The 25746-nt window shown below is 45.0% G+C and overlaps 1 protein-coding gene across 5 annotated transcripts in view; it reads left to right on the top strand.

Moving 5' to 3' along the window:
• The window catches only part of ATXN1 (ataxin 1), a 459925-nt gene extending 436509 nt beyond the window's left edge, over positions 1-23416 (top strand). For 4 of the 5 annotated variants that reach the window (XM_017521371.2, XM_017521362.2, XM_037736012.1 and 1 more), the window contains 2 exons: positions 15688-16210; positions 16902-23416. In XM_017521371.2, coding sequence (XP_017376860.1) covers positions 15688-16210; positions 16902-17164 — 786 coding nt within the window. In that variant the 3' untranslated portion in view covers positions 17165-23416. Of the gene's footprint in view, positions 1-15687 lie in introns of all 5 variants that reach the window. The other variant, XM_017521388.2, reaches the window with a different exon arrangement.
• The last annotated feature ends 2330 nt before the right edge of the window (positions 23417-25746 follow it).

Here is a 25746-nt window from a genome sequence, read left to right as displayed (position 1 = left end):
TAGTGAGATCACTGAGTCTCTCTGCTGAAGCCGGGGTGCTGACGAGCAGGTAGAAGTGTAGTCAGGGCCTGTTGGCAGGTGCGTGGGGTCGGCCCCGTGTGGCTGTGCTGCGTGTTGGGAAGGGCTCCCGCAAGGAAAGGCAAGCGCACTGAGACCTGCTGAAAAGGCAGCTGGGGCTTCATGCTGTAGAAACAAAAGTGCAAGGCCCTGACGCAACCAGATTTGTCACTTTACCGAGGAGCCTATCAGAAATCAGCTGACATCATCACAGCTAAAATACTCCACCAGCTGTGTTTGCCACAAGTGACAGGTTCAGAGTCAGTGGAGACTGAAAGAGAGAACAGAGAGGGGGAGATGGAAGGCAGAGAGAGAACTCATCTCTAGACTTAATTGAGGTTCCAAAGGCTGCATCCTTCCCTCCGTCCGCAGTGCCTCCAGGAGGGGTTTTCTCCCCAAGCCTGAAGGACCTTCCAGGGCTTCTCAACTGGTTAGACATCGCTGACAGTGCACCCACAGAGAAATTCAGAAATGTGCGAATTGTTGAGCTTAATAAGCAAAATCACAAACCTGACTGGGGAAGTTGTGGAAGAAGAGATGGTTTTCTACAAAACAGATGGCATGGTGACTTGAGGCATAAATCCTACATGAACAGAGTCCTGAGGATGCCTGACCTCGTAAGACCCCCGAGCGTCACACTCCCAGGGAAAACAGTGTCAGATGATGGGGTGCTGAGACACCCAGGTGTGCGGCTTTGAGTCTCTGGCAGGACAAGTTACTTCACATCTCTGAGCTGCAGCTCTCTCCTCTCTAAAACCAGGCAAATGAGTTTTGGTTTTCTGCGGGGTTTATTTTGTTTGTTTCCTCATTTTGAGACAGGGTCTTGCCCTGCCACCCATGCTGAAGCGCAGTGGTGGGATCATTGGCTCACTGCAGCCTCAACCTCACGGACTCAATTGATCCTCCCGCCTCAGCCTCCCCAGTAGCTGGGACTACGGGTGCATGCCACTACACCCAGCTAATTTACTGTATTTTTTGTAGAGACAGAACTTCGCTGTCTTGCCCTGGCTGGTCTGGAACTCCTGGGCTCAAGTGATCCACTGACCTTGGTCTCCCAAAGTGCTGGGATTATAGGCATGAGCCACGGCTCCCGGCCACATGTGATTCTTTATAGGAGATAATCTCTTTAGACTCCTCCGTGGTTTTAATGCTACAGTTTTATACTTTCCAGAATAGCACAGCCCTTGTAAAAATTAATTAGTGTCAGTTAACCAAAAACCAAGAATGGCTTTAGGATGAACACGTACTGACCTCACGCTGCGTGGCACACCGATCTCGTGGGAACTAAGGCCGTCTCTTATAAAACTGAGGGGTGTGTAGTTTAGGGATTATTTTTAAGGAGCTGAATTCTTCATTAAGATTGTGGAAAGATGCCTCCAGCGTTGTCCCAGCTGACGCTCCAGATGAGGCCGTGCAGGAGAAAAACGCTTTTCCATGTTTGCCACTGTCCCTGTGGCATGGCCCTGCCTGGCGCAGCATTTCTCTGCATGAGCAAAGTATCTCTGCATCCCCCAGGCCCCCACCCAGCTGCTGTAGGAGGAAAGGGGAGAGCCAGGAGTCAGGCATTGTTACTGCATGCACCAAAGGAAGGCTCCTTCCTCTTCACTGGAGGGTGATAGCACGTTCCCCAGCCCGAAAGAGAGTTGCTGCTTTGCCACGCCTTGATTCTGGTTGAAAGCCCCAAAGGGTGACAGAATCACTTCCCTTGAGCCCCACTGCCAAGTATAATCCACTTAATATTATTCATAAGTCTGTGGCGCATCCCAGATGGGACCCCGAGGCGAGAGCATCAACGTGGGAGTCAGTGCCACTCAAAAGAAGGATGGGGCTTTGCACCTCCTCCTTGGGTAGAAGTAGGTTAGCTGCTTGGAAAATGCAAGACCTGGCAACGGAGAAATCTGAGTCTGAACATATCCTTTACCCATCAGTAGCTCCAGGACCTTGTGAAAGGTAGCTTTCCCTTCTCTGCTTCAACTTAGATGGCTCTGGCCCTGAAAAATTTATTCACAGCTCAAAAATAAATAAAAGGCCTTGTGTTCCAAAGAGAGTTTATGGAAGGAGAGGCAGCTGATGAAAGCCTAAAAAGAAGGCTGAACGCGGCCGGGCGCGGTGGCTCCCGCCGGTAATCCCAGCACTGTGAGAGGCTGAGGCGGGCGGATCACAAGGTCAGGAGATCTAGATCATCCTGGCTAACATGGTGAAACCTTGTCTCTACTAAAAAATATTAGCCAGGCATGGTGGCCCACACCTATAGTCCCAGCTACTCAGGAGACTGAGGCAGGGGAATTGCTTGAACCCAGGAGGTGGAGGTTGCATTGAGCCAAGATGGTGCCACTACACTCCAGCCTGGGCGACAGAGCGAGACTCCATCTCAAAAAAGAAAGAAAGAAAGAAGGCTGAACTTTTCCAGTGAGCACAGTAAGCCTGTAATTTTTACCCTGCTTGTAATCCTCAGGGTGGAATCCTGCGAGTGGCCGAGGAGAGCACCCTTCGTGCTGTTCCTGTTTGTAAGGCTAGATGACGTCATGCCAGCCTGTGTGAGCGTATCAATCTGTATTTGCGAGCATGGGCTGGACATGGGGGTTGGAGGTATGGGTGCTCCAGCCCTCCGGATCAGTAAGACAAGTGATGCAGAGACAAGGGCCGCTGGGCGGCTCTCCTGCAAGAGGCTGTTAGCGATGTATCCGCTGGGACAGCCGTGCCCAGGATGGCCCCACCTGGGGAGCCTGTGGCTTCCATCTGGCTGTGTTCTCTCTCATCCCATCCTTGTGTCTCACCCTCCCGAGCGTTAGCTTCTCTGAAGAGTACACAGCATTTGCTCAGTGGAGTTGTAAAATGTATTGGTAAAGTGCTCTGGGCTGACACGTTCCTTTGCTTCTTTCTTAAATGCCAGGCTCTGCGTGTTATTAGGGCCGTCTGTCACTTCCCAGCGCCTCCCGAGGTGACTGCTTCCCTGACTTCGTGTCTGCTTAATATTCAGTGCCATTTCCTCCTCCCGACTGTCCCGGTGTGGGTGTCAGCGTGCCTGCTTGTACGGCGGTTGTTATCATGATGTACTTAACTGTGTGTCTACCGATGGCTCTCCTTTCATTCTAGTATTTTTTAGTTTGACTGCTGTGGGCTGTGAGTCATCAGTGGTATCGTTATGCATTGAATGGATTAGCGGGCGCCTAAAAATAGCCAAGGCCCTCATGCAAGTGGCACATGAGCCTGTGGAGTCAGCCCCTTCACAGCCAAGGCAGACCCACTTGCCAACCTTGAATATGCCGTGCTGGTGGCAGTGAATCCTAATGTATCGAAAAAAAATAGATAGTTGGTGAGTGCCCTGTGTACAGAGCCCAGCGCTGGGCTTGTGCTACAGTTCTTGGTAATATACACCTCCCGTCTGTTCTCATGCTGGAAAGGCTCCGGTGGAGAAACTCTGTGAAACCACATTTTTGTTTGTGGGTCTTTGTACCTTTCAAAAAAACAAAAAAGAAGAAAAATGCTCTGCTTTAAACTTTATGTGCTCCAAGTGCATAAGCTACATTTTGATTGTCTCAGACCATTGTTTATAGTATTTTAAACAAACAATTAAAGATTATTGTTTAAAGCAGTTTTAGGTTTACAGAAGTAGAGAGAGGTCTCACACACATAACAGTTTTCTCTGTTTTGAAAATCTTGCATTGGTGTGATACATTGGCTACAACTGATGAGCACTGATACGATATTTGGTTTTTTTTTTTTTTTTTTTTTGAGCCTCGTGCTGTCACCAGGCTGGAGTGCAGTGGCGCGATCTCAGCTTACTGCAACCTCTGTCTCCTGGGTTCAAGCAATTCCCCTGCCTCGGCTTCCCAAATAGCTGGGATATGATAGGCTCACACCACCATGCCTGGCTAATATTTTGTATTTTAGTAGACACAGGATGATCTCAACCTCCTGACCTTGTGATCCACCCACGTTGGCCTCCCAAAGTGCTGGGATTACAGGTGTGAGCCACCACGCCTGACCTGATACCTTATTTTTAACTAAAGTCCATAGTTTATATGACAGTTCATTCTTTGTATTGTACATGCTGTGAGTGTCATCGTGTATCCAGCATGACAGTATCATACAGAGCAGCTATACCACCCTAAAAATACCTTATGTACCAATGAAGAGTCCCTCACACCCCACCTTAAACCCTGGCACCCACTGATGCTTTTACTCCCTCCATAGTTCTGCCTGTTCTAGAATGCCGTGCAGTTGGAATCATACAGTATGTCGCCTTTGCACATCAGCGTCTTTCACTTAGAGATACACATTTCAGGTTCTTCCCTGTCTTTCTGTTGCTCTGATAGCTCATTTCTTTTTAGCACTGAATATTATGACGTTGTTCTTTAAGGCACATTTTTTTTTTGAGACAAGGTCTTGCTCTGTTGCCCAGGCTGGAGTGCAGAGGCACCGTGATAGCTCACTGCAGCCTTGACCTCCTAGGCTCAAGCAGTGAGCTCTTATCCTCCCATCTCAGCCTCCCTAGTAGCTGGGACTGCAGGTGCTCAGCTAATTTTTGTACTTTTTTGTAGAGACAGGATCTTGCCATGTTGCCCAGAGTGCTCTTGAACTCCTGAGCTCAGGTGATCCCGCCCTCAGCCCCTCAAAGTGCTGGGATTCAAGCATGAGCCACCCTGCCCTGTCTAAGGCACACATTTTAAGACCCTGGAAAAGGAAGGCAATTGGGCTAGAACTTGTGTGTATAAGGGCTACCGTGTCACAGCTGTGTCACAGGCTATACGTGTCACAGCTGCTGTGATCACTCACTGGGCAGTGTCCTTCCTGGCCCACTCTGAGCCTCCCCACAGGGCCTTCCCACATGGGCGCTCTGTGAGCCATGCTACCACGTGTGCGAAGAACCCAGCTTTTAATTTGGGATTTGTGTTAGGAGGCATTCCGGTGCTAGGGTGTGGGTTTACTGAACACCCTGAAACGCTTCCACCAAGGACTGAGTCAGGCTTTGCGTGAACATGATTCAGTGTTTTAAATAGAACACTCACAGATATTCTTACACTCAGCCAAAGAGTTTCAACTGTTTTTATTAATGATTTTTAAACATTGCAGTAAACAGGTCTGTTGCTTACCCCCTTCATCCCTGAGACGGGGTTTTCTGATTTTTTTTCATGCTGCGAATGTAACCATGCAGGCTCACCATCCAGGAAAGCAGACCTACCTTTCTCTGCAGGTTAAACAAGACCAAGAATTTCACTTGCAGACAAAGTCAAGAATGTCCAATTTCATTAATATCACGAAAAACAAAACATACTCACTGAAACCTAGCTCCCGAGACATTTCATTGCTCCCAGCAACAGGCGAAATGTGTGTGTCTGGGATAGTGTCACGAAAAAATGTTTTTCAAACAGATGCCCTTTGCAATTTGTGAAAACAGGGACTCTTGTGAAGGAAAAGGGAGACATATTTAAACAACAGACGTTTTGTTCCTATCTTGTTTTTGGTGATATGTACATATGTGTGTATATAGACATAGCACCAATCTAAGATTGAAATATACAATCAAACAGCATAAATATGCGTGTATGTGCATAGTGTTTAGATACGGTAGTTATTGACTAAGTGGTGAAAGGAATTTTATTGAATTTTCCTACAGAGGAGCTAAAATTTTTCTTAAAAGCCAGTCATTAGCCAGATGAGGAAAGTAACTTTGAATAAATAGTGAGTCTGTGTTGTCTCCCTACCTGGGTTTCTTTGTCCAAAATGGGAGTTGGAAGCAATGGTTTTAGAGGAGTCCGTTTAGGGGGCTGGAGGGAGGAAGGGGTAGGCAGAGCTCTTCTGCAGTGGTGAGCAAATGGGTGTGCTGGCAGCAGCGGGAGGAGGGAGGGAAAGAGTGGAGGAGGGTTGGAAGCGATCCACCCCCAAACGCAAGAGGTGCTGATGACAGGGCATCCAGAGATGAAAGATAGAGGGTCCTCAAGCTGACAGAAGTACAAAGGCCATCCCTGGGTGCGGTGGTTCACACCTGTAATTCCAGCACTTTGGGAGGCCAAGGTGAGTGGATCACCCGAGGTCAAGAGTTCAAAACTAGCCTGATCAACATGGTGAAACCCCATCTCTACCAAATACAAAAAATTAGCCAGGCATGGTGGCAGGCACCTGTAATCCCAGCTACTTGGGAGGCTGAGGCAGGAGAATTGCTTAAAGCCGGGAGGCAGAGGTTGCAGCGAGCTGAGATCACTCCACTGCATTCCAGCCTGGGCGATAGAGCAAGGCTGTCTCAAATTAAAAAAAAAAAAAAAGAAAAAGGAAAAGGTATAAAGGCCATCCACGCTCACATTTCGTCCTATAGACTGCTTAGGGTGTTTGAAACAGGATCTATTTATTGGATGAAAAAATGGGCTATATGGAGCTGTCAGGCATTATGTAACATGCTTTGGTTATCTGTGGTACTGCTCCTATGACTTTATTTTCATTGGGATTTCATCAAGGACCATTCTGGAAAATGTGTGGAACCCCAGCAAGATCATAAAATGACTTAATGATTACTAATCGTAAAATGACTTAATGATTACTAGCACAGCTGTAGGAACAAGAGTGGAGAGAAAATAACTGAAGTATGAGTCAATAAAATCATGACAACCTCAGCAATGTGAGGCGGCTATGGCTCGCCCGAGACAGCTGCCTGTGAGGGGTAAGCCACGCCTTGGAGAAAGCCCTGCTCCTCTCCCTGGGGGAGACCATAGCTCACTTTAGTCCTGGCTGGTTTAAAAAAAAAAAAAAAAAAAAAGGCAGGCAGGCCCTCTATTGCCACCTGTTGTCCCGTTGTGCCATTGCAATGTTTTTCCATGCAGAAGGCAAACAGAACTATTTATTCTTTCAGATTTTAACTGAGCACCTATTACTTGCCAGGAAGTATTTTAGACTCTGGGGATAGAACATTGAGTTTGGGGAAAGAGGTGAAACAGACAAATATACAAGTAAATAAAAAGAATGAATAAAAAGATAACCTGTCCCTTTTAGCACCAGGGACTGGTTTTGTGGAAGACAGTTTTTTCCACAGGATGGGAAGAGGGAGGGGGATGGTTTGGGAATGAAACTGTTCCACCTCAGATCATCAGGCATTAGTTAGATTCACATAAGGAGTGTGCAACCTAGATTCCTTGTATGCGCAGTTTATAACAGGGTTCATGCTCCTGTGAGAACCTAATGCTGTTGCTGATCAGACAGGAGAAGGAGCTCAGTCGGGAATGGTCGCGCACCTCCTGCTGTGCAGTCCAGTTCCTAACAGGCCATGGACTTCCACCAGTCCGTTGCCTGGGGGTTGGGGATCCCTGGTATAAAGAGGATAAAGGGCCAGGCTAGGTGGCTCATACTTGTAATCTCAGCACTTTGAGAGGCCGAGGCGAGAGGACATTTGAGGCCAAGAGTTCGAGACTAGCCTGGCCAACATAGCAAGCCTCCATCTCTACATAATAATCATCATTATCATCCACAAAAAATTAGCTGGGCATGGTGGCACATGCACGTGGCCCCAGCTACTTAGGAGGCTGAGGCAGGAGGATCCCTTGAGCCCAGGAGGTCAAGGCTGCAGTGAGCCATGATGGTGCTACTGCATTCCAGCCTGGGCAACAGAACCAGGCCCTGTCTCAAAATTTAGAAAAAAGAAGCTATGGAAACTAGAGGGTTGTTATTTTAAATAGAGCTGTCAGGGAAGTTCTCTCTGAAAAGAAGAGTGGGTGGCAAGAGTACGTGGGACAAAAAAGATTCCAAATGAATGAAGAGAGCAGCAGGTGCCCAGAGGAAGGCGGAAGTGGGGTTAAAGGACCAGCAAGGAGACCCCTGTTGCTACAGTGTAGGGAGGAAGGGGCTCACGCAGACCACATCAGGCTTTTTGTGGAGACCGAGCAAGTGAGACGCAGCTTGGCTAGGACAGAGGTGGTGGAGGTAGTGAAAAATAGTCTCGTTCTGGGTATATTTGGAAAAGGAACCCATACAGTTTGCTTATGATTGGGATGTATGTGATGTGAGAGAAAGAACAGAAGAAAGTGTAATTCCCCAGTCCTCGATTGAACAGCCAGAAGAATGGGATGCCATTTATGGAGATGGGGAGGAACATGGGACGGCCTCCGGGCAGGGGCACATTGGGAGGTCTGATGTGTCTTAGGTCACGTTAAGTTGTCCATTCGACATCTGCGTGGACGTCATCGGAGAGTGTGGTCACCAGTGTCCAGATGTACCCCTGTGAAGTGTTTTGTTTTTGCATGTGTGTTCTGTCTCCTCAAGGCAGGCCAGAAACTAGGTCTTAACCAATAGGCACTCTTCTAAGGTTCCTACACTTAGGAGGTACTCAGTGTGTACTTATTCAACTTTTATTAAAACTGCAACGCCTAAAGTGTGTCATTAGGAACACTCAATAATATTTTGAGGCCAGGTGAGGTGGCTCATGCCTGTAATTCCAGCACTTTGGGAGGCCGAGACAGCTGGATCACTTGCGGTCAGGAGTTCAAGACCAGCCTGGCCAACACAGTGAAACGCCGTCTCTACTAAAAATATAAAAATTAGCCAGGTGTGGTGGTTCATGCCTGTAGTCCCAGCTACTCGGGAGACTGAGGCAGGAGAATTGCTTAAACGTAGGAGGCGGAGGTTGCAGTGAGCCGAGATCATGCCACTGCACTCCATCCTGGGCAACAGAGCAAGACTCTGTCTCAAAAAACAATAACAATATTTTGAAGCTCCTTGGCATTATAGGAAACACCCACATGGGTCTCAAATTCAAGGAATTCACAGACTCATTGTTGCAGATGAAGATGACATCACCTTACAAAATCACACCGTCTCTGTTTCACGTCCAGAACAGTCCCCGCTGGCATTGACAGCGTGTTTTGAGATGGAGAAGGCTCCTCTCCAAAGGAATTTCAAGCAACAGATTTGATTATATATATTCTCACTGAAAAACCCCTCAGTGAGATTTCTTCATTAACTGTTAATGATCAAAAAGTTTATATCCTTATGACAAACCTAATTATAAAAATAGATTTGCTATGAATACTTGAGTATACTTATTTGAGATTTGTGTAACAAGATTTTAACTTTCACCAAAGAAAGGGAAAAAACTTATTTTCCTTCACATACATTCAGACCCCAAGGGGGGAAAAGCACATTGTCTAGATAGCTCAAACTAACTAATTAGTGAGAACAAAACTAGCATTGGCCTGACAGGCTATCCGATCTGTGCCTACAATGATCAGATTGTCTGAATAATCTTCCGTTCCTACCTCAGCTTTCATGGACCTGGCTGGTATCTGGTCACGGCACCTTTTCGCAGGATGACACAGCTCCTTTGGTAGAAAGCAAAGCCAGATTTTAGGCAAAAAGAAAGAGAAGCCTTTGAAGTGATAAAAAAGAATCTCCCAAGCCTATCTAGGTTAACATAAATTCCATTAACAGGACAGGCAGATGCAATAGCTCATGTCTGTAAGCCTAGCATTTTGGGAGGCTGAGGCTAGTGGATCACCTGAGGTCAGGAGTTCGAGACCAGCCTGGCCAACCTGGTGAAACCGCGTCTCTATAAAAATATTAAAACTTAGCCAGGCATGGTCATGCATGGCTGTAATCCTAGCTACTCGGGAGGCTGAGGCAGGAGAATCGCTTGAATTCAGGAGGCAGAGATTGCAGTGAGCCGAGATGGTGCGACTCCACTCCAACCTGGGCAACAGAGCGAGACTGTCTCAAAAACAAAAAACAAAACAAAAAACCATTAACATCATCCTATTTTAGTGTACATCTCAAGTATTCTCTCTCTCTCGATCACTTTTCTCTCATGAATTTTTCGGTAGGCTATTCTGGCTATGATTCACACCGCAGCATTTAACTCTAAGGCCTGTCTTTGGAGACTTGGAGTTTGGTTTGGTTTTTAGAGACAGCGTCTTGCTGTGGCACACAGACTGGCGTGGCGCGGGAGCTCAAGTGATCCTCCCACCTCGGTAACCAAACTCAGGTGTGGCTGCTCACCACTCAAAAGCCAAATATGAGAGATGAGGTTGGTGAGAGGAAAGCAGGTTTACTGGGAAAGCCAGCAAAATTGAGAAGATGATGAGCTAGCATTCTAAAGTACCATCTCCAGGCCGGGCACAGTAGCTCACACCTGTAATCCCAGCACTTTGGGAGGCCCAGGCGGGTGGATCACCTGAGGTCAGGAGTTTGAGACCAGCCTGGCCAATATGATGAAACCCCGTCTCTACTAAAAAATACAAAAATTAACCAGGTGGCGGATGCCTGTAGTCCCAGCCTCTTGGGAGGCTGAGGCAGGAGACTCTCTTGAACCCAGGAGGCGGAGGTTGCATTGAGCTGAGATTGTGCCACTACACTCCAGCCTGGGCGATAGAGCAAGACTCCATCTCAAAAAAATAATTTAAAAAAATAAAGTACCATCTCCAATATTTTAGGCTTGTTGGAGGGTTTTTATGGGAGGGGGCTCTGGGGGAGACAGGAGGGTTGGTATCGAGGAGGCTGAGGACTGCAGACATTTGGGCACCAGTGAGGGTTCGAGGAGGTTGGGAACGTCTTTGTCCTTGTTCATGTCACGATGCTCCTATCAGTGTTTAACAACATATGCTTCCCCTTTAATCCCAGAGTTAGTTTTTAAAAGTACATGATTCTTGTTTGTGTATATTATCTCGGTGCTCTAAAATTATCCTAGCCTACTTGCAGGAAAGGGTAAAACCCTTTAAACAAAAACTGAGTTAGCTATGTTCATTCTTTTGCTATGTCATGGTTGGACCTCAGCCTCCCAATGCGCTGGGATTACAAGAGTGGTGTCTTTGGAGTTTTGTGATGTGGAAAGGCCTTCAGAATATCCAACAACATTATGAAGTCTTTAGTGGCAAACGTGTCCATCTGTATCCTGGCTTTTGCAGGAATCAATTATATTACTGTTATAAAAGGCTTGTAGACATTTCTTAATGAGGCTACAAATACTTGGTAACATGGACATCCTCAGACAGAGTTATCTATAAGCATACAGTAGATGTTATTTTCAGAAAATTAAATATTGCCTGCCCTGCGAAGTGTATATAATGTGGAACGCACAAAGCCAGAAAAGAGGCTGACATGTTTGGAAATAAAGCTTCTGGTCTTCTGAATGTCACATTACCTCTTCTTGGTATTGGGCAAGAATAAGCAAACTGCAGCTCTAGAGGAGAGTCTTACGAGATCAGTATTAACACTGGAGAGCTTTATTTTTGTGACTTGGAAATGCAGCAAGACAGTCTCCACTTGATGTAGGATTTGTTTCCTTCTGTTCAGTTTATGCTGTTAATGGTTCTAAGAGGTTTGGGAGAGGATCTATGGCGCCAGTTCCAGACTGGTCCTCTTACTTAGAATACATTGGGCATCCCCGTCTGATACTGTAACTTGTAAGTATATTTGTCTAGGTATATATGCATATATATGTTTGTGTGTGATATAAATGTAGTTCTGAAATTGAATAGTGTCACACACTTATACAACGTAACCAGAATTGTATGAGTGGCTGTAAGGCAAACATGACATCACAATTTTCTGTTCCATGAAACAGATCCATGAGCTCATGCCATTGGATCTTACTTATTTCAGGCAGTAGCCACACTGTTGGTGGGTAGTGGGAATGCTAAGTTCATTTCTCTCTCTCTCTCTCTTTTTTTTTTTTTAAGATGGAGTTTTGCTCTTGTTGCCCAGCTGGAGTGCAATGGCATGATCTTGGCTCACCACAGCCTCCGCCTCCTGGGTTCAAGCGATCTCTGGCCTCTGCCTCCCAAGTAACTGGGATTAAGGCATGCACCACCACGCTCAGCTAGTTTTTTGCATTTTTAGTAGAGACAGGGTTTCTCCATGTTGGTCAGCCTGGTCTCGAACTCCTGACCCTAGGTGATTTGCCCACCTCGGCCTCCCAAAGTGCTGGGATTACAGGCATGAGCCACCGTCCCTGGCCCAGTTCATCTCTTCTTGGTGGCATTGTAATATTTTTGCTCACAAGGCTAGAGGCCAGGAGGCATAGAAAAAAGAAAATGGGTTTGGGGATCAAAGACTGGGATGAAATTTCAAACCTAACGGCTAATAGCTATGATATCAGGCAAGTGACTTCATCTCTCTGTGACTATTTGTAAAATTTATAAAACTGGAATAGCAATACTTGTCTCATTAGCATATCGTGAACTTTAAACGAAATATTTTTTGTAAAGTTTGTACCTGAGAGCTTGACAGAGTAGGCACTCAAAACATTTTAGCTTGTTGGCCGGGAGCAGTGGCTCATGCCTATAATCCCAGCACTCTGGGAGGCCGAGGCAGGTGGATCACGAGGTCAGGAGTTCAAGACCAGACTGGCTAACATGGTGAAACCCCATCTCTACTTAAAAAATGCAAAAATTAGCTGGGCATAATGACTGGTTCCTGTAATCCCAGCTACTTGGGAGGCTGAGGTAGGAGAATTGCTTGAACTGGGACCCTGGAGACAGAGGTTGAAGTGACCCAAGATCACACCACTGCACTCCAGCCTGGGCTACAGAGCAAGACTCCATCTCAAAAAAAAAAAAAAAAAAAAAAAAAAAAAATTAGCTTGCTTCATGTTATAACTATAGCCCAGAACAGTAGTAATACACACATGTGTATGGGTTCATGCTTACACGCTGCCATATGAATGTACTCTAGTTGTCTCTTCTAAAAACATGCTTTGTATGGGTCCAGTAAAGTCTGTCATTCTAGAAGCTATCAGAACTAGATCAATCAGAGTTCACAAAGGAGATAGAGTAGAAAAGCCGCAATCCATGGAAATTTACTACTTTTAAAGGGATTTTTTTTTTTTTTTTTTTTTGGTGCTTTAATGACGTATGTGTGGTTTTGTGTGTCTGCATGTGTATAAAATCCAGAGGCCAGGTGCGGTGGCTCACGCCTGTAACTCCAGCACTTTGGGAGTCCAGGGCAGGCAAATCACAAGGTCAGAAGTTAGAGACCAGCCTTGCCAACATGGTGAAACCCTGTCTCTACTAAAAATACAAAAATTTAGCTGGGCATGGTGGCGCGTGCCTATAAGCCCAGCTACTCAGGAGGCTGAGGCAAGAGAATTACTTGAACCCGGGAGATAGAGGTTGCAGTGAGCTGAGATCATGCCACTGCGCTCTAGCCTAGGCAACAGAGTGAGACTGTGTCTCAAAAAAAAACAAAAAAAAATCCAACAGAACATTTTAAATATTACTACCTATAGCCAATATTCACTTAGATTTACCACATATCTGCCATTTTTATTCCTCTTCCTTCCTCCCTGAGGAATTCTATCTACAAACTTTGATCTAGATTCATTTTTTTTCCCTCTACCTAAAGAATACCTTTTAGTATTTTCTGTAATGGAGATCTGTTGGTGCCGAATTCTTTGTTACTTTTTGTGTGAACATGTCTCTATGGAAGGATCTTTTTGCTCCATATAGAATTCTCGATTGGCGATTCTTTTTCTTCAGCACTTTGAACATATTCCATTGTCTACTGGATTCCATTATTTTTGTTGAGATGTAAAGTGTGTAAAGTGTGAGTTCAATTGTTGCTTATTTGGAGGTAATATGTATTTTGTTCTAGAGGCGTGTGTGTGTGTGTGTGTGTGTGTGTGTGTGTGTGTGTGTGTGAGAAATGGAGTTTCTCGTCGCCCAGGCTGGAGTGTGATGGCGTGATCTTGGCTCACTGCAACCTCTGCCTCACAGGTTCAAGCAATTCTCCTGCCTCAGCCTCCCAAGTAGCTGGGATTACAGGTGCTTGCCACCACAACTGGCTGATTTTTGTATTTTTAGTAGAGACGGGGTTTCACCATGCTGGCCAGGCTGGTCTCAGAGTAAAGTGGTGTGATCTCTGCTCACTGCAACCTCCGTCCCCCAGGTTCAAGCGATTCTCCTGCCTCAGGCTCCTGAGTAGCTGGGATTATAGGCGCATGCCACCACACCCGGCTTAATTTTGTATTTTTAGTAGCAACGGGGTGTCGCCATGTTAGCCAGGCTGGTCTCAAACTCCTGACCTCAAGTGATCCACCTGCCATGGCCTCCCAAAGTGCTGGGATTATAGGCATGAGCCACCATGCCACACCTTTTTACTATCTTATTTGCTGTCCATTACAGTAAGAAAAAATATTTAAACATTTTGTCTAGAGTTTTGAAATTTGTTTGCTTATATTTTTGTTCAGTTTTTAGTTATCCTCAGAAGGAGGGTTGGTCCAAACTACCTAGTCTACTACATCTAGAAGAGACATTGAAAATTGCCTTCTTTTTCTTTGAGATGGAATCTCACTCTCACCCAGGCTGCAGTGCAGTGGCACAAACTCGGCCCACTGCAGCCTCTGCTGCCTGGGTTCAGGTGTTTCTCCTGCCTCGGCCTCCAGAGTAACTGGAATTACAGGCACCTGCCATTGTGCCAGGCTAATTTTTGTATTTTTAGTAGAGACGGGGTTTCACCCTATTGGCCAGGCTGGTCTGGAACTCCTGGACTTGTGATCCACCCACCTCAGCCTCCCAAAGGGCTGGGATTACAGGCCTGAGCCACCACACCTGGCCTATCCAGTAAATATTTATTAAGCTCCAACCATATGCCAAGCATCCGTTTGTTGTTGTTTGCTTTTTGAGATGGAGTCTTGCTGTGTCACCCAGGCTGGAGTGCAGTGGCACAATCTTGGCTCACTGCAACCTCTGCCTCCTGGGTTCAAGTGATTCTTGTGTCTCAGCCTCCCAAGTGTCTGGAATTACAGGTGCCCACCACCACGCCCAGCTAATTATCTTTAGCGGAGATGGTTTCACCATGTTGGCCAGGCTGGTCTTGAACTCTTGACCTCAAGTGACCCCCCCACCTCGGCCTCCCAAAGTGCTAGGATTACAGACGTGAGCCACTGCGGCCAGCCACCAAGCATCCTTTTAGGGGCTGGGGACTCAGTGGTAAACACATCATGCCTGCCTCCTGGAATTCACCTACAGTGTCACTCTGATCCGTGTTTAGTCCTGTCCTGTATGATAATAGTTGTCCATTGAGCTCATAAAATCTAAAACCATGTTGGGCTTCTGAGTTGCCCACAGAGCCCAGCTCAGTGCTAAAAGCTAAGTGGTGCTCTGTCATTGCTGGGGTTCAAGTGACTGGTTCTAACAGAGACGGGCTATAGAGCTAACACTTGGTGCAATATTTTAAATACCGATGGCCTTTTCACTGGTTTCTGCCTATGGTAAGTACAGGTACAACCAAAAGTGAAGAGCCTCATTTATAGTGTGCCGCTCGGGGAGGGAGGTTTGCAAACTGAGTCATTTTCCCCCCATTCAGCCTGTGTGTGTGCCTGTGTGTGTCTGTGTATCTGTGTGTCTCTATGTGCGTGTCTGTGTGCCTGTGTGTGTCTGTGTATCTGTGTGTCTCTATGTGCGTGTCTGTGTGCCTGTGTGTGTCTGTGTGTCTCTATGTGCGTGTCTGTGTGCCTGTGTGTGTCTGTGTATCTGTGTGTCTCTATGTGTGTGCCTGTGTGTATGTGTGTGTCTGTGTGTATGTATCTGTGTATGTATCTGTGTGTGTATGTATCTGTGTGTGTGTGAGTTCATACGTGTGCTTAAACAAGAATAAAACATTTTCATTTGTTCCCTTCCTCCTTCCTCTCTCTGTCTCTCCCTGTTTCCGCAGGTCAGCGTTGAAGTTTTGGTAGAGTACCCTTTTTTTGTGTTTGGACAGGGCTGGTCTTCCTGCTGTCCGGAGAGAACCAGCCAGCTCTTTGATTTGCCGTGCTCCAAACTCTCAGTTGGGGATGTCTGCATCTCGCTTACCCTCAAGAACCTGAAGAACGGCTCTGTTAAAAAGGGCCAGCCCGTGGATCCCGCCAGCGTCCTGCTGAAGCACTCAAAGGCCGACGGCCTGGCGGGCAGCAGACACAGGTATGCCGAGCAGGAAAACGGAATCCACCAGGGGAGTGCCCAGATGCTGTCTGAGAATGGCGAACTGAAGTTTCCAGAGAAAATGGGATTGCCCGCAGCACCCTTCCTCACCAAAATTGAACCCAGCAAGCCTCCGGCCACGAGGAAGAGGAGGTGGTCGGCGCCGGAGAGCCGCAAACTGGAGAAGTCAGAAGACGAACCACCATTGACTCTTCCTAAGCCTTCTCTAATTCCTCAGGAGGTTAAGATTTGCATTGAAGGCCGGTCTAATGTAGGCAAGTAGAGGCAGCGTGGGGAAAGGAAACGTGGCTCTCCCTTATCGTTTGTATCCAGATTACTGTACTGTAGGCTAAATAACACAGTATTTACATGTTATCCTCTTATTTTAGGTTTCTGTTCTAACCTTGTCATTAGAGTTACAGCAGGTGTGTCGCAGGAGACTGGTGCATATGCTTTTTCCACGAGTGTCTGTCAGTGAGCAGGCGGGAGGAAGGGGGCTCCAGGCATCCCCCAGGAAGAAAGGAATGGGGCTTCAGGGCACCTGCCTTCTCTAGCAGCGCAGAAGCAGCCCGGGGCACTGACTCCCGCTAGCGTCAGGGGAAAGTTCCGTGGGAAGGGTCCTGCCGAGTTGCAGGGGTGCATGCATGTGGGGGTGCACAGGCGCTGTGGCGGCGAGTGAGGGTCTCTTTTTCTCTGCCTCCCTCTGCCTCACTCTCTTGCTATCAGCATGGGACTGGGGAATTCAGAACAGGGTCCTCCTGGGGTTCCCACGTACAAAATCAACATCAGGAACCTAGCTTCAGGGCATCGCAGACGCGTCAGACGGCAGATTTGGAAAGCTAACCATTTAAAAGAACATTTTTCTCTCCAACATATTTTACAGTAAAAGCAACTTTTAATTGTATAGATATATATTTCCCCCTATGGGGCCTGACTGCACTGATATCTATTTTTTTTTTTTTAAAGAGCAACTGCCACATGCGGGATTTCATTTCTGCTTTACTAGTGCAGTGATGTCACCAGGGTGTCGTGGTGGACAGGGAAGCCCCTGCTGTCATGGCTCCACGTGGGGTAAGGGGGTTTGGGGGTGGGGGCGGGGAGAGAGTGAACACCCACGCTGGTTTCTGTGCAGTGTTAGGAAAACCAATCAGGTTACTGCACTGACTTCACTCCCAAGAGGTAGATGCAAACTGCCCTTCCGTGAGAGCAACGGAAGCTCTTCACGATGAGTTTGCAAAATCTTTGTCTTTTAACTCTAGTACTGTTTATAGTTCATGACTATGGACAACTCGGGTGCCACTTTTTTTTTTTTTTCAGATTCCAGTGTGACATGAGGAATTAGATTTTGAAGATGAGCATATATTACTATCTTTAAACATTTAAAAATACTGTTCACACTTTATTACCAAGCATCTTGGTCTCTCATTCAACAAGTACTGTATCAAGAGCGAAACTCCGTCTCAAAAAAAAAAAAGGAAAAAAAAAAAAAAAAACTAAGTTGCTTTCTTTTTTTTTCAACACTGTAACTACATTTCAGCTCTGCAGAATTGCTGAAGAGCAAGATATTGAAAGTTTCAATGTGGTTTAAAGGGATGAATGTGAATTATGAACTAGTATGTGACAATAAATGACCACCAAGTACTACCTGACGGGAGGCACTTTTCACTTTGATGTCTGAGAAACAGTTACAGGCATATGCAGAGTGGGCAGAGAAACTGAGGAAAGGGATGGAGAAGAGAATACTCATTTTTGTCCAGTGTTTTTCTTTTTAAGATGAACTTTTAAAGAACCTTGCGATTTGCACATCTTGAGTTTGTAATTTGTGTGATATTCCTGCAGTTTTTATCCAATAACATTGTGGGAAAGGTTTGGGGGACTGAACGAGCATAAATAAATGTAGCAAAATTTCTTTCTAACCTGCCTAAACTCTAGGCCATTTTATAAGGTTATGTTCCTTTGAAAATTCATTTTGGTCTTTTTACCACATCTGTCACAAAAAGCCAGGTCTTAGTGGGCTCTTAGAAACTGAGAATTTTCTTCAGATTCACCGAGTTTTCCATAAAAACATTTATATATGTGAGCAAGATTTTTTTAAAAAACAATTACTTTATTATTGTTATTAGTGTTATTTTCAGAATGACTTTTTTTTTCTATTCAAAATCAAATCAAGATTTAATGTTTGGTACAAACCCAGAAAGGGTATTTCATCGTTTAAACCTTTCATTCCCAGAGATCTGAAATATCATTTGTGGGTTTTGAGTGCATCTTTAAAGTGCTTTAAAAAAACGTTTTATAAGTAGGGAGAAATTTTTAAATATTCTTACTTGGATGGCTGCAGCGAACCTGAACAAATCCATACCAGATTTTTCTTTTACCCCCCTGAAAATAGTACTTCCTTCATCTCACAAATTAAAAAACAAAAATCTGACATCAGCCCACATTTTGGCTATCTAGTATTCATTTACATTTAGTGCTCAGCAGGACTAATGATTTTTATAAACCATTTTCTGGGGTGTACCAAAAACATCTGAATAGGTTTAGAATAGCTAGAATAGTTCCTTGACTTTCCTGGAACTTCATGACCCTCTCAGCATGCTTGCAGAGAGGTGGGTGGGTTCATTCTTGCGGTCAGACTGCTTAGTTAGTGCTGTATTTTTTAAACGTTTCTGTTCAGAGAACTTGCTTAATCTTCCATATATTCTGCTCAGGGCACTTGCAATTATTAGGTTTTGTTTTTCTTTTTGTTTTTTAACCTTTGCTGGTAAGAGGAATACGGGCTGCCACACAGACTTTGTTCTCGTTAGTATCACTATTGACAACTCATGTGGACTCAGAGAAACACACACCACCTTTTGGCTTACTTCGAGTACGGAACTGACTGGATCCACTAAACCAACACTAAGATGCGAAAACACACGTGGTTTGGAGCAATAGGATCATCATCATCATTTTTGTGGTTCTATTTCAGGTATAGGAATTATAAAAATAATTGGTTCTTTCTAAGCACTTGTCCCATTTCATTCTCTTGCTTTTTTAGCATGTGCAATACTTTCTGTGCCAATAGAGTCTGACCAGTGTGCTCTATAGTTAAAGCTCATTCCCTTTCTGCTTCTTCCTTGTTTGGTTGATCTTCCCCATTCTGGCCAGAGCAGGGCTGGAGGGAAGGAGCCGGCAGGGAGAGCACCTCCCACCTTTCCCTTGCTGCAGATGCTGAGTGCTGGGGCGGGCAGCCTTCAGGAGCCCCGTGCGTCTGCCGCTGCGTTGCAGAAAAAGCCAGCCAAGGAGACCCGGGGGAGGAGCCGCAGTGTCCCCTGTCACCACACGGAATAGTGAATGTGGAGTATGGAGAGGAAGGAGGCAGATTCATTTCTGAGACGCACTCTGGAGCCAGGTAGCCTGGAGTCAACCCATTTTCCACGGTCTTTTCTGCGAGCGGGTAGGCCCCCTCCTCGGAGTCTGTGTCCTTGAGACTTGGAGCCCTGCCTCTGAGCCTGGACAGGAAGTATGGCCTGTTGTGTGTGTGTGTTCTGAGCGGGCTGGCCAGTGGCTGTGGAGGGGACCACCTGCCAACCACGGTCACCACTCCCTGTGGTAGCTTTCTCTTCAAATAGGAAGAATGCACAGAGGGCAGGAGCCTCCTGTTTGCAGACGCTGGTGAGCCCCGAGGCTCCCAGAGCAGCCTCTGTCACCGCTTCTGTGTAGCAAACATTAACGATGACAGGGGTAGAAATTCTTCGGTGCCGTTCAGCTTACAAGGATCAGCCATGTGCCTCTGTACAATGTCCACTTTGCAATATTTACCGACAGCCGTCTTTCGTTCTTTCTTTCCTGTTTTCCATTTTTAAACTAATAACAGCAGGCCTTTTGCGTTTACAGTGGAACACAATCACCAAGAAATTAGTCAGGGCGAAAAGAAAAAATAATATTAATAAGAAACCAACAAACAAGAACCTCTCTTTCTAGGGATTTCTAAATATATAAAATGACTGTTCCTTAGAATGTTTAACTTAAGAATGATTTCAGTTTGTCTGGGCCACACTGGGGCAGAGGGGGGAGGGAGGGATACAGACATGGATGCCACTTACCTCAGATCTTTTAAAGTGGAAATCCAAATTGCATTTTCATTTGGACTTTCAGGATAATTTTCTATGTTGGTCAATTTTTCGTTTTCCCTAACTCACCCCGTTTAGTTTGGGCTGATTTGATTTTTGTCGTCGATCCCGTTTCTAACTCAGAATTGTGAGCCTCTATGTTTTCTGTTAGGTGAGTGTGTTGGGTTTCCCCCACCCCACCAGGAAGTGGCAGCATCCCTCCTTCTCCCCTAAGGGGCTCTGCGGAACCTTTCACACCTCTTACTCAGGGACGGGGCTGGTGTGTGTGTGGTACACTGATGTGTCCAGAAGCAGCACTTTGACTGCTCTGGAGTAGGGTTGTACAATTTCAAGGAATGTTTGGATTTCCTGCATCTTGTGGATTACTCCTTAGATACCGCATAGATTGCAATATAATGCTGCATGTTCAAGATGAACAGTAGCTCCTAGTAATCATAAAATCCACTCTTTGCACATAGTTTGATCTTTACTGAAATATGTTGCCAAAATTTATTTTTGTTGTTGTAGCTCTGGATTTTGTTTTGTTTTTTAAGGAAATGATTGACAATACCCTTTTAACATCTGTGACTACTAAGGAAACCTATTTCTTTTATAGAAAAATCTCCAGTGCTTTTGAAGACACTAATGTCATGCTATTTCAGATATGGGTGAGGAGGCTGAGCTCTCGGACCGAAGGCCAGGCTTCTTGAGCTGTGCTGGTTGTCATGGCTACTGTTTCAGGAACCATAAGCAGCTCAGCAGACTGGTCTGTTGTCTTCTGAAACTCTTTGCACTTCAATTTGCACCAGGTGAAAACAGGGCCGGTAGACTCCGTGGCCCAATTCAGTTTCTTCCGTGGTGATACGAAAGGAAAGAGAATTACATTTTTTTTTTTTTTTTTTTTTTGTAAGCGGAGTGGAGGCCTTTGCTTCCACATTTGTTTTTAACCCAGAATTTCTGAAATAGAGAATTTAAGAACACATCAAGTAATAAACACACGGAGAATATACTTTTTTTATAAAGCACATGCATCTGCTATTGTGTTAGGTTGGTTTCCTCTCTTTTCCACGGACAGTGTTGTATTTCTGGCATAGGGAAACTCCAAACAACTTGCACACCTCTACTCCGGAGCTGAGATTTCTTTTACATAGATGACCTCGCTTCAAATATGTTACCTTACTGATAGGATCTTTTCTTGTAGCACTATATCTTGTGGGGATTTTTTTTTTTTTTAATGTACACCTAATTTGAGAAGCTGAAGAAAACAAAATTTTGAAGCACTCACTTTGAGGAGTACAGGTAATGTTTTAAAAAATTGCACAAAAGAAAAGTGAATGTCGAAATGATTCATTCAGTGTTTGAAAGATATGGATCTGTTGAAACAATGAGTTTCATACTTTGTTTGTAAAAAAAAAAAAAAAAAAAATTAAGCAGAGAAGGGTTGAAAGTTACATGTTTTTTTTGTACATAGAAATTTGTCATGTCTAAATGATCAGATTTGTATGGTTACGGCCACGAAGAATTACTACGTAAAAGGCTCTTAAACTATACCTATGCTTACTGTTGTTTTTGTTACACATGGCCCTCGTCTGAGGGAGGGGAACTCGTATTCTGCTATTTGAGAATACTGTTCATTCCTATGCTGGAAGTACTTCTCTGAGCTCCCTTCTTAGTCTAAACTTTTAAGCCATTGCAACTTCTTTTTCTTCAGAGATGATATTTGACATTTTCAGCACTTCTTGTTCCTAGAAACCCAAAGAATATAATCTTGAACACGAAGTGTTTGTAACAAGGAATCCAGGCTACCAATCAAACAGGACTCATTATGGGGACAAAAAAATAACTTCACCTTCTTTCCCCCCACACCTCATTTAAATAGGGGGGGGTCAAAACGATTTCAATGTAAATGCCTCATTTTAGTTTCTTTTTTTTATTTAATATAAAGAGGCCAAAATAAATGCGGAGCAACTTCTTAGAACAGTATTCCTGTCCACACATCAAGCCGGACAGCGGAAACTGGACAGCTGTGGGGATATTAAGCACCCCCACTTTCAATTCTTAAATTCAGAATCTTGTCCCCTCCCTCCTCATGGAAGGCAGTTGTTCTGGTAGCCAACTTTCTCCTGTGTAATGGCAGGAGGGAACACCGGCTTCAATTTTTCACGTCCCCGTGACTTGCATACAAATGGTTCAACTGTATTAAAATTAAGTGCATTTGGCCAATAGGTAATATCTATACAATAACAGTCTCTAAGAATTTCCATAACTTTTCTTATCTGAAAGGACTCAAGTCTTCCACTGCAGATACATTGGAGGCTTCGCCCACGTTTTCTTTCCCTTTAGTTCGTTTGCTGTCTGGATGGCCAGTGAGCCTGTCCCCTTTTCTGTGGCCAATCTGAAGGCCTTCGTTGGAAGCGTTGTTTACAGTCATCCTTACCAAGACAACATACTGTCCTCCACACGTGGTAGGTGACACTAGCTCGAGCTGTTGTCTTCAGAGCAGTTACCAACAATCTCGGTGCATAGGTTTTCTCTGGTTCTTACAGGAACTACCTACTCTTTCAGTTACCTGGTCCAGGAGTGGGGTACATCCTTGAGTCAGTGCATTTGAACTTGATACCTGTGCATTCGGTTCTGTGAAGACTGCCCTTTTCTGGCGGGGTTTCTTCCTCTCCCCAGCCTGACTGCTCAACTCTCAATCCAAATTAGTGTCAGCTGAAAGGAGGTTTCCAGATAGTCCCTGTCAGTATTTGTGGTGACCTTCAGATTAGAAAGTCTTCATTTCCAGCCAGTCGAGTCCTGGCCCGAGCGCCATCTCTGAGACTCGTACCACTGGATGTTTTAATAACGGATCATTACCACCAAACTTCCAGTCATATGCCTCCCACAGGCCAAGGGAAAACAGACACCAGAACTGGGGTTGAGGGCACTACCAGACTGACATGGCCAGTACAGAGGAGAACTAGGGAAGGAATGTTTTGCACCTTATTGAAAAGAAAATTTTAAGTGCATACATAATAGTTAAGAGCTTTTATTGTGACAGGAGAACTTTTTTCCATATGCGTGCATACTCTCTGTAATTCCAGTGTAAAATATTGTACTTGCACTAGCTTTTTTAAAACAAATATTAAAAAATGGAAGAATTCATATTCTGTTTTCTAATCGTGGTGTGTCTATTTGTAGGATACACTCGAGTCTGTTTATTGAATTTTATGGTCCTTTCTTTGATGGTGCTTGCAGGTTTTCTAGGTAGAAATTATTTCATTATTATAATAAAACAATGTTTGATTCAAAATTTGAACAAAATTGTTTTAAATAAATTGTCTGTATACCAGTACAAGTTTATTGTTTCAGTATACTCGTACTAATAAAATAACAGTGCCAATTGCATGTGTGCGTCTTTGCCTTCTGTTGGGTCCTCTAAGAAGAGGCCAGGAAAAAGGTGTTAATTTCTCCTCTTTATTTATCCCTGCTCTCCCTGGGGAGGTGTAACATGAGGCGTTGCCTCTGCTGCTTATTTTTTGGGGGGTGAAGAGTGTGTGTGAGATGAGGTTCTAAGATAAAAGGCATACATCCACACCTGATGTCTTGGCTTCTTCAGTTCATGCTTATGTCTCCTAGCTGAACACTGCTGTTCAGAAGAGGTCTGTTTGTCTTTAAATGTGATAGCTTCATGGGCTCATGGGGCATAAACAATCCTAAGCAAAAAGAACAAAGCCGGAGGCGTCACACTACCTGATTTCAAACTATACTACAAGGCTACAGTAATCAAAACAGCATGATACTGGCACCAAAACAGAGATATAGACCAACAGAACAGAGGCCCTGGAGGCAACGCCACACATTTACAACCATCTGATCTTTGACAAACCTGACAAAAACAAGCAATGGGGAAAGGATTCCCTGTTTAATAAATGGTGTTGGGAAAACTGGCTAGCAGTGTGCAGAAAGCTGCAACTGGACCACTTCCTGACACCTTACACTAAAATTAACTCCAGATGGATTAAAGACTTAAACATAAGACCTAACAACATAAAAACCTAGAAGAAAACCTAGGCAAAAACCATTCAGGACACAGGCATAGGCAGGGACTTCATGACTAAAACACCAAAAGCATTGAGAACAAAAGCCAAAATAGACAAATGGGATCGAGTTAAACTCCAGAGCTTCTGTACAGCAAAAGAAACAATCATTGGAGTGAACCAGCAACCAACAGAATGGGAAAAAATTTTTGCAATCTACCCATCTGACAAAGGGCTGATATCCAGAATCTACAAAGAACTAAAACAGATTTACAAGAAGAAAACAAACCCATCCAAAAGTGGGCAACGGATATGAACAGACACTTTTCAAAAGAAGACATATATGAGGCCAAAAAACATATGAAAAAATGCTCATCATCACTGGTCATCAGAGAAATGCAAATCAAAACCACATTGAGATACCATCTCATGCCAGTTAGAATGGCGATCATTAAAAAATCTGGAGACAACAGATGCTGGAGAGGATGTGGAGAAATAGGAACACTTTTACACTGTTGGTGGGAGTGTAAATTACTTCAGCCATTGTGGAAGACAGTGTGGCAATTCCTCAAGGACCCAGAAATAGAAATTCCATTTGACCCAGCAATCCCATTACTAGGTATATACCCAAAGGATTATGAATCATTCTGTTATAAAGACACATGCACACACATCTTCACAGTGGCACTGTTTACAATAGCAAAGACCTGGAACCAACCCAAATGCCCATCGACGATAGACTGGACAAGGAAAATGTGGCACATACGCACCATGGAATACTATGCAGCCATAAAAAACGATGAGTTTGTGTCCTTTGTAGGGACGTGGATAAATCTGGAAACCATAATTCTCAGCAAACTGACACAAGAACAGAAAATAAAACACCGCATGTTCTCACTCATAGGCGGGTGTTGAACAATGAGGACACAGGGAGGGGAGCATCACACACTGGGGTCTGTTGTGGGGAGGGGTCTATTACGGGGGGAGGGCTAGGGGAGGGACAGCAGTGGGTAGGAAAGTCAGGGAGGGATAACATGGGGAGAAATGCCAGATGTAGGTGATGGGGTGGGGGGATGGAGGCAGCAAACCACATTGCCATGTGTGTACCTATGCAACAATCCTGCATGATCTGCACATGTACCCCAGAACCTAAAGTACAATAAAAAAAAAAAAAAGCTCTCTTTAAGATGTCCTTTCCTTCACCTCTCTCACTTATTTTGCAATAGTCTCTTAAAAACAAACATTTGAAGATAAGCGTAAAACACGCCTTCCATAGGACCAGCCGGAGCGCCTCACACCTCACAGAGGGCAAGGTGGGGAGCCTGCAGCCACGCCCCACGTCTTGCTCCACGTTAAACAGCCTCTTGGCCCTCCTGTCTCCAAAGTGCAGCCCCTGTATTGATAAAGGTGCAAGTGTTACTCTTAATGGGCTGGGCGTGGTGGCTCACACCTGTAATCTTAACACTTTGGGAGGTTGTGGCGGGCGGATGCCTGTGCCCAGGAGTTTGAGACCATTCTAGGCAACATGGTAAAATCCTGTCTCTACAAAAAAATACAACAATTAGCTGGGCGTGGTGGCAAGGTGCCTGTAGTCCCAGCTACTTGGGAGGCTGAAATGAGAGGATCACTTGAGCGTGGGAGGTCGAGGCTGTGGTGAGCTGTGATTCTGCCTGGATGACAAGAGTGAGCCCCTGTCTC

The sequence above is a fragment of the Cebus imitator genome, unplaced genomic scaffold, assembly GCF_001604975.1.
Source record: "Cebus imitator isolate Cc_AM_T3 unplaced genomic scaffold, Cebus_imitator-1.0 Scaffold21, whole genome shotgun sequence".
In the NCBI taxonomy this organism is placed as follows: Eukaryota; Metazoa; Chordata; class Mammalia; order Primates; family Cebidae; genus Cebus; species Cebus imitator.
The sequence above is the reverse complement of the archived record's forward strand: the minus strand, read 5'-3'. Positions and strand labels throughout refer to the sequence as shown.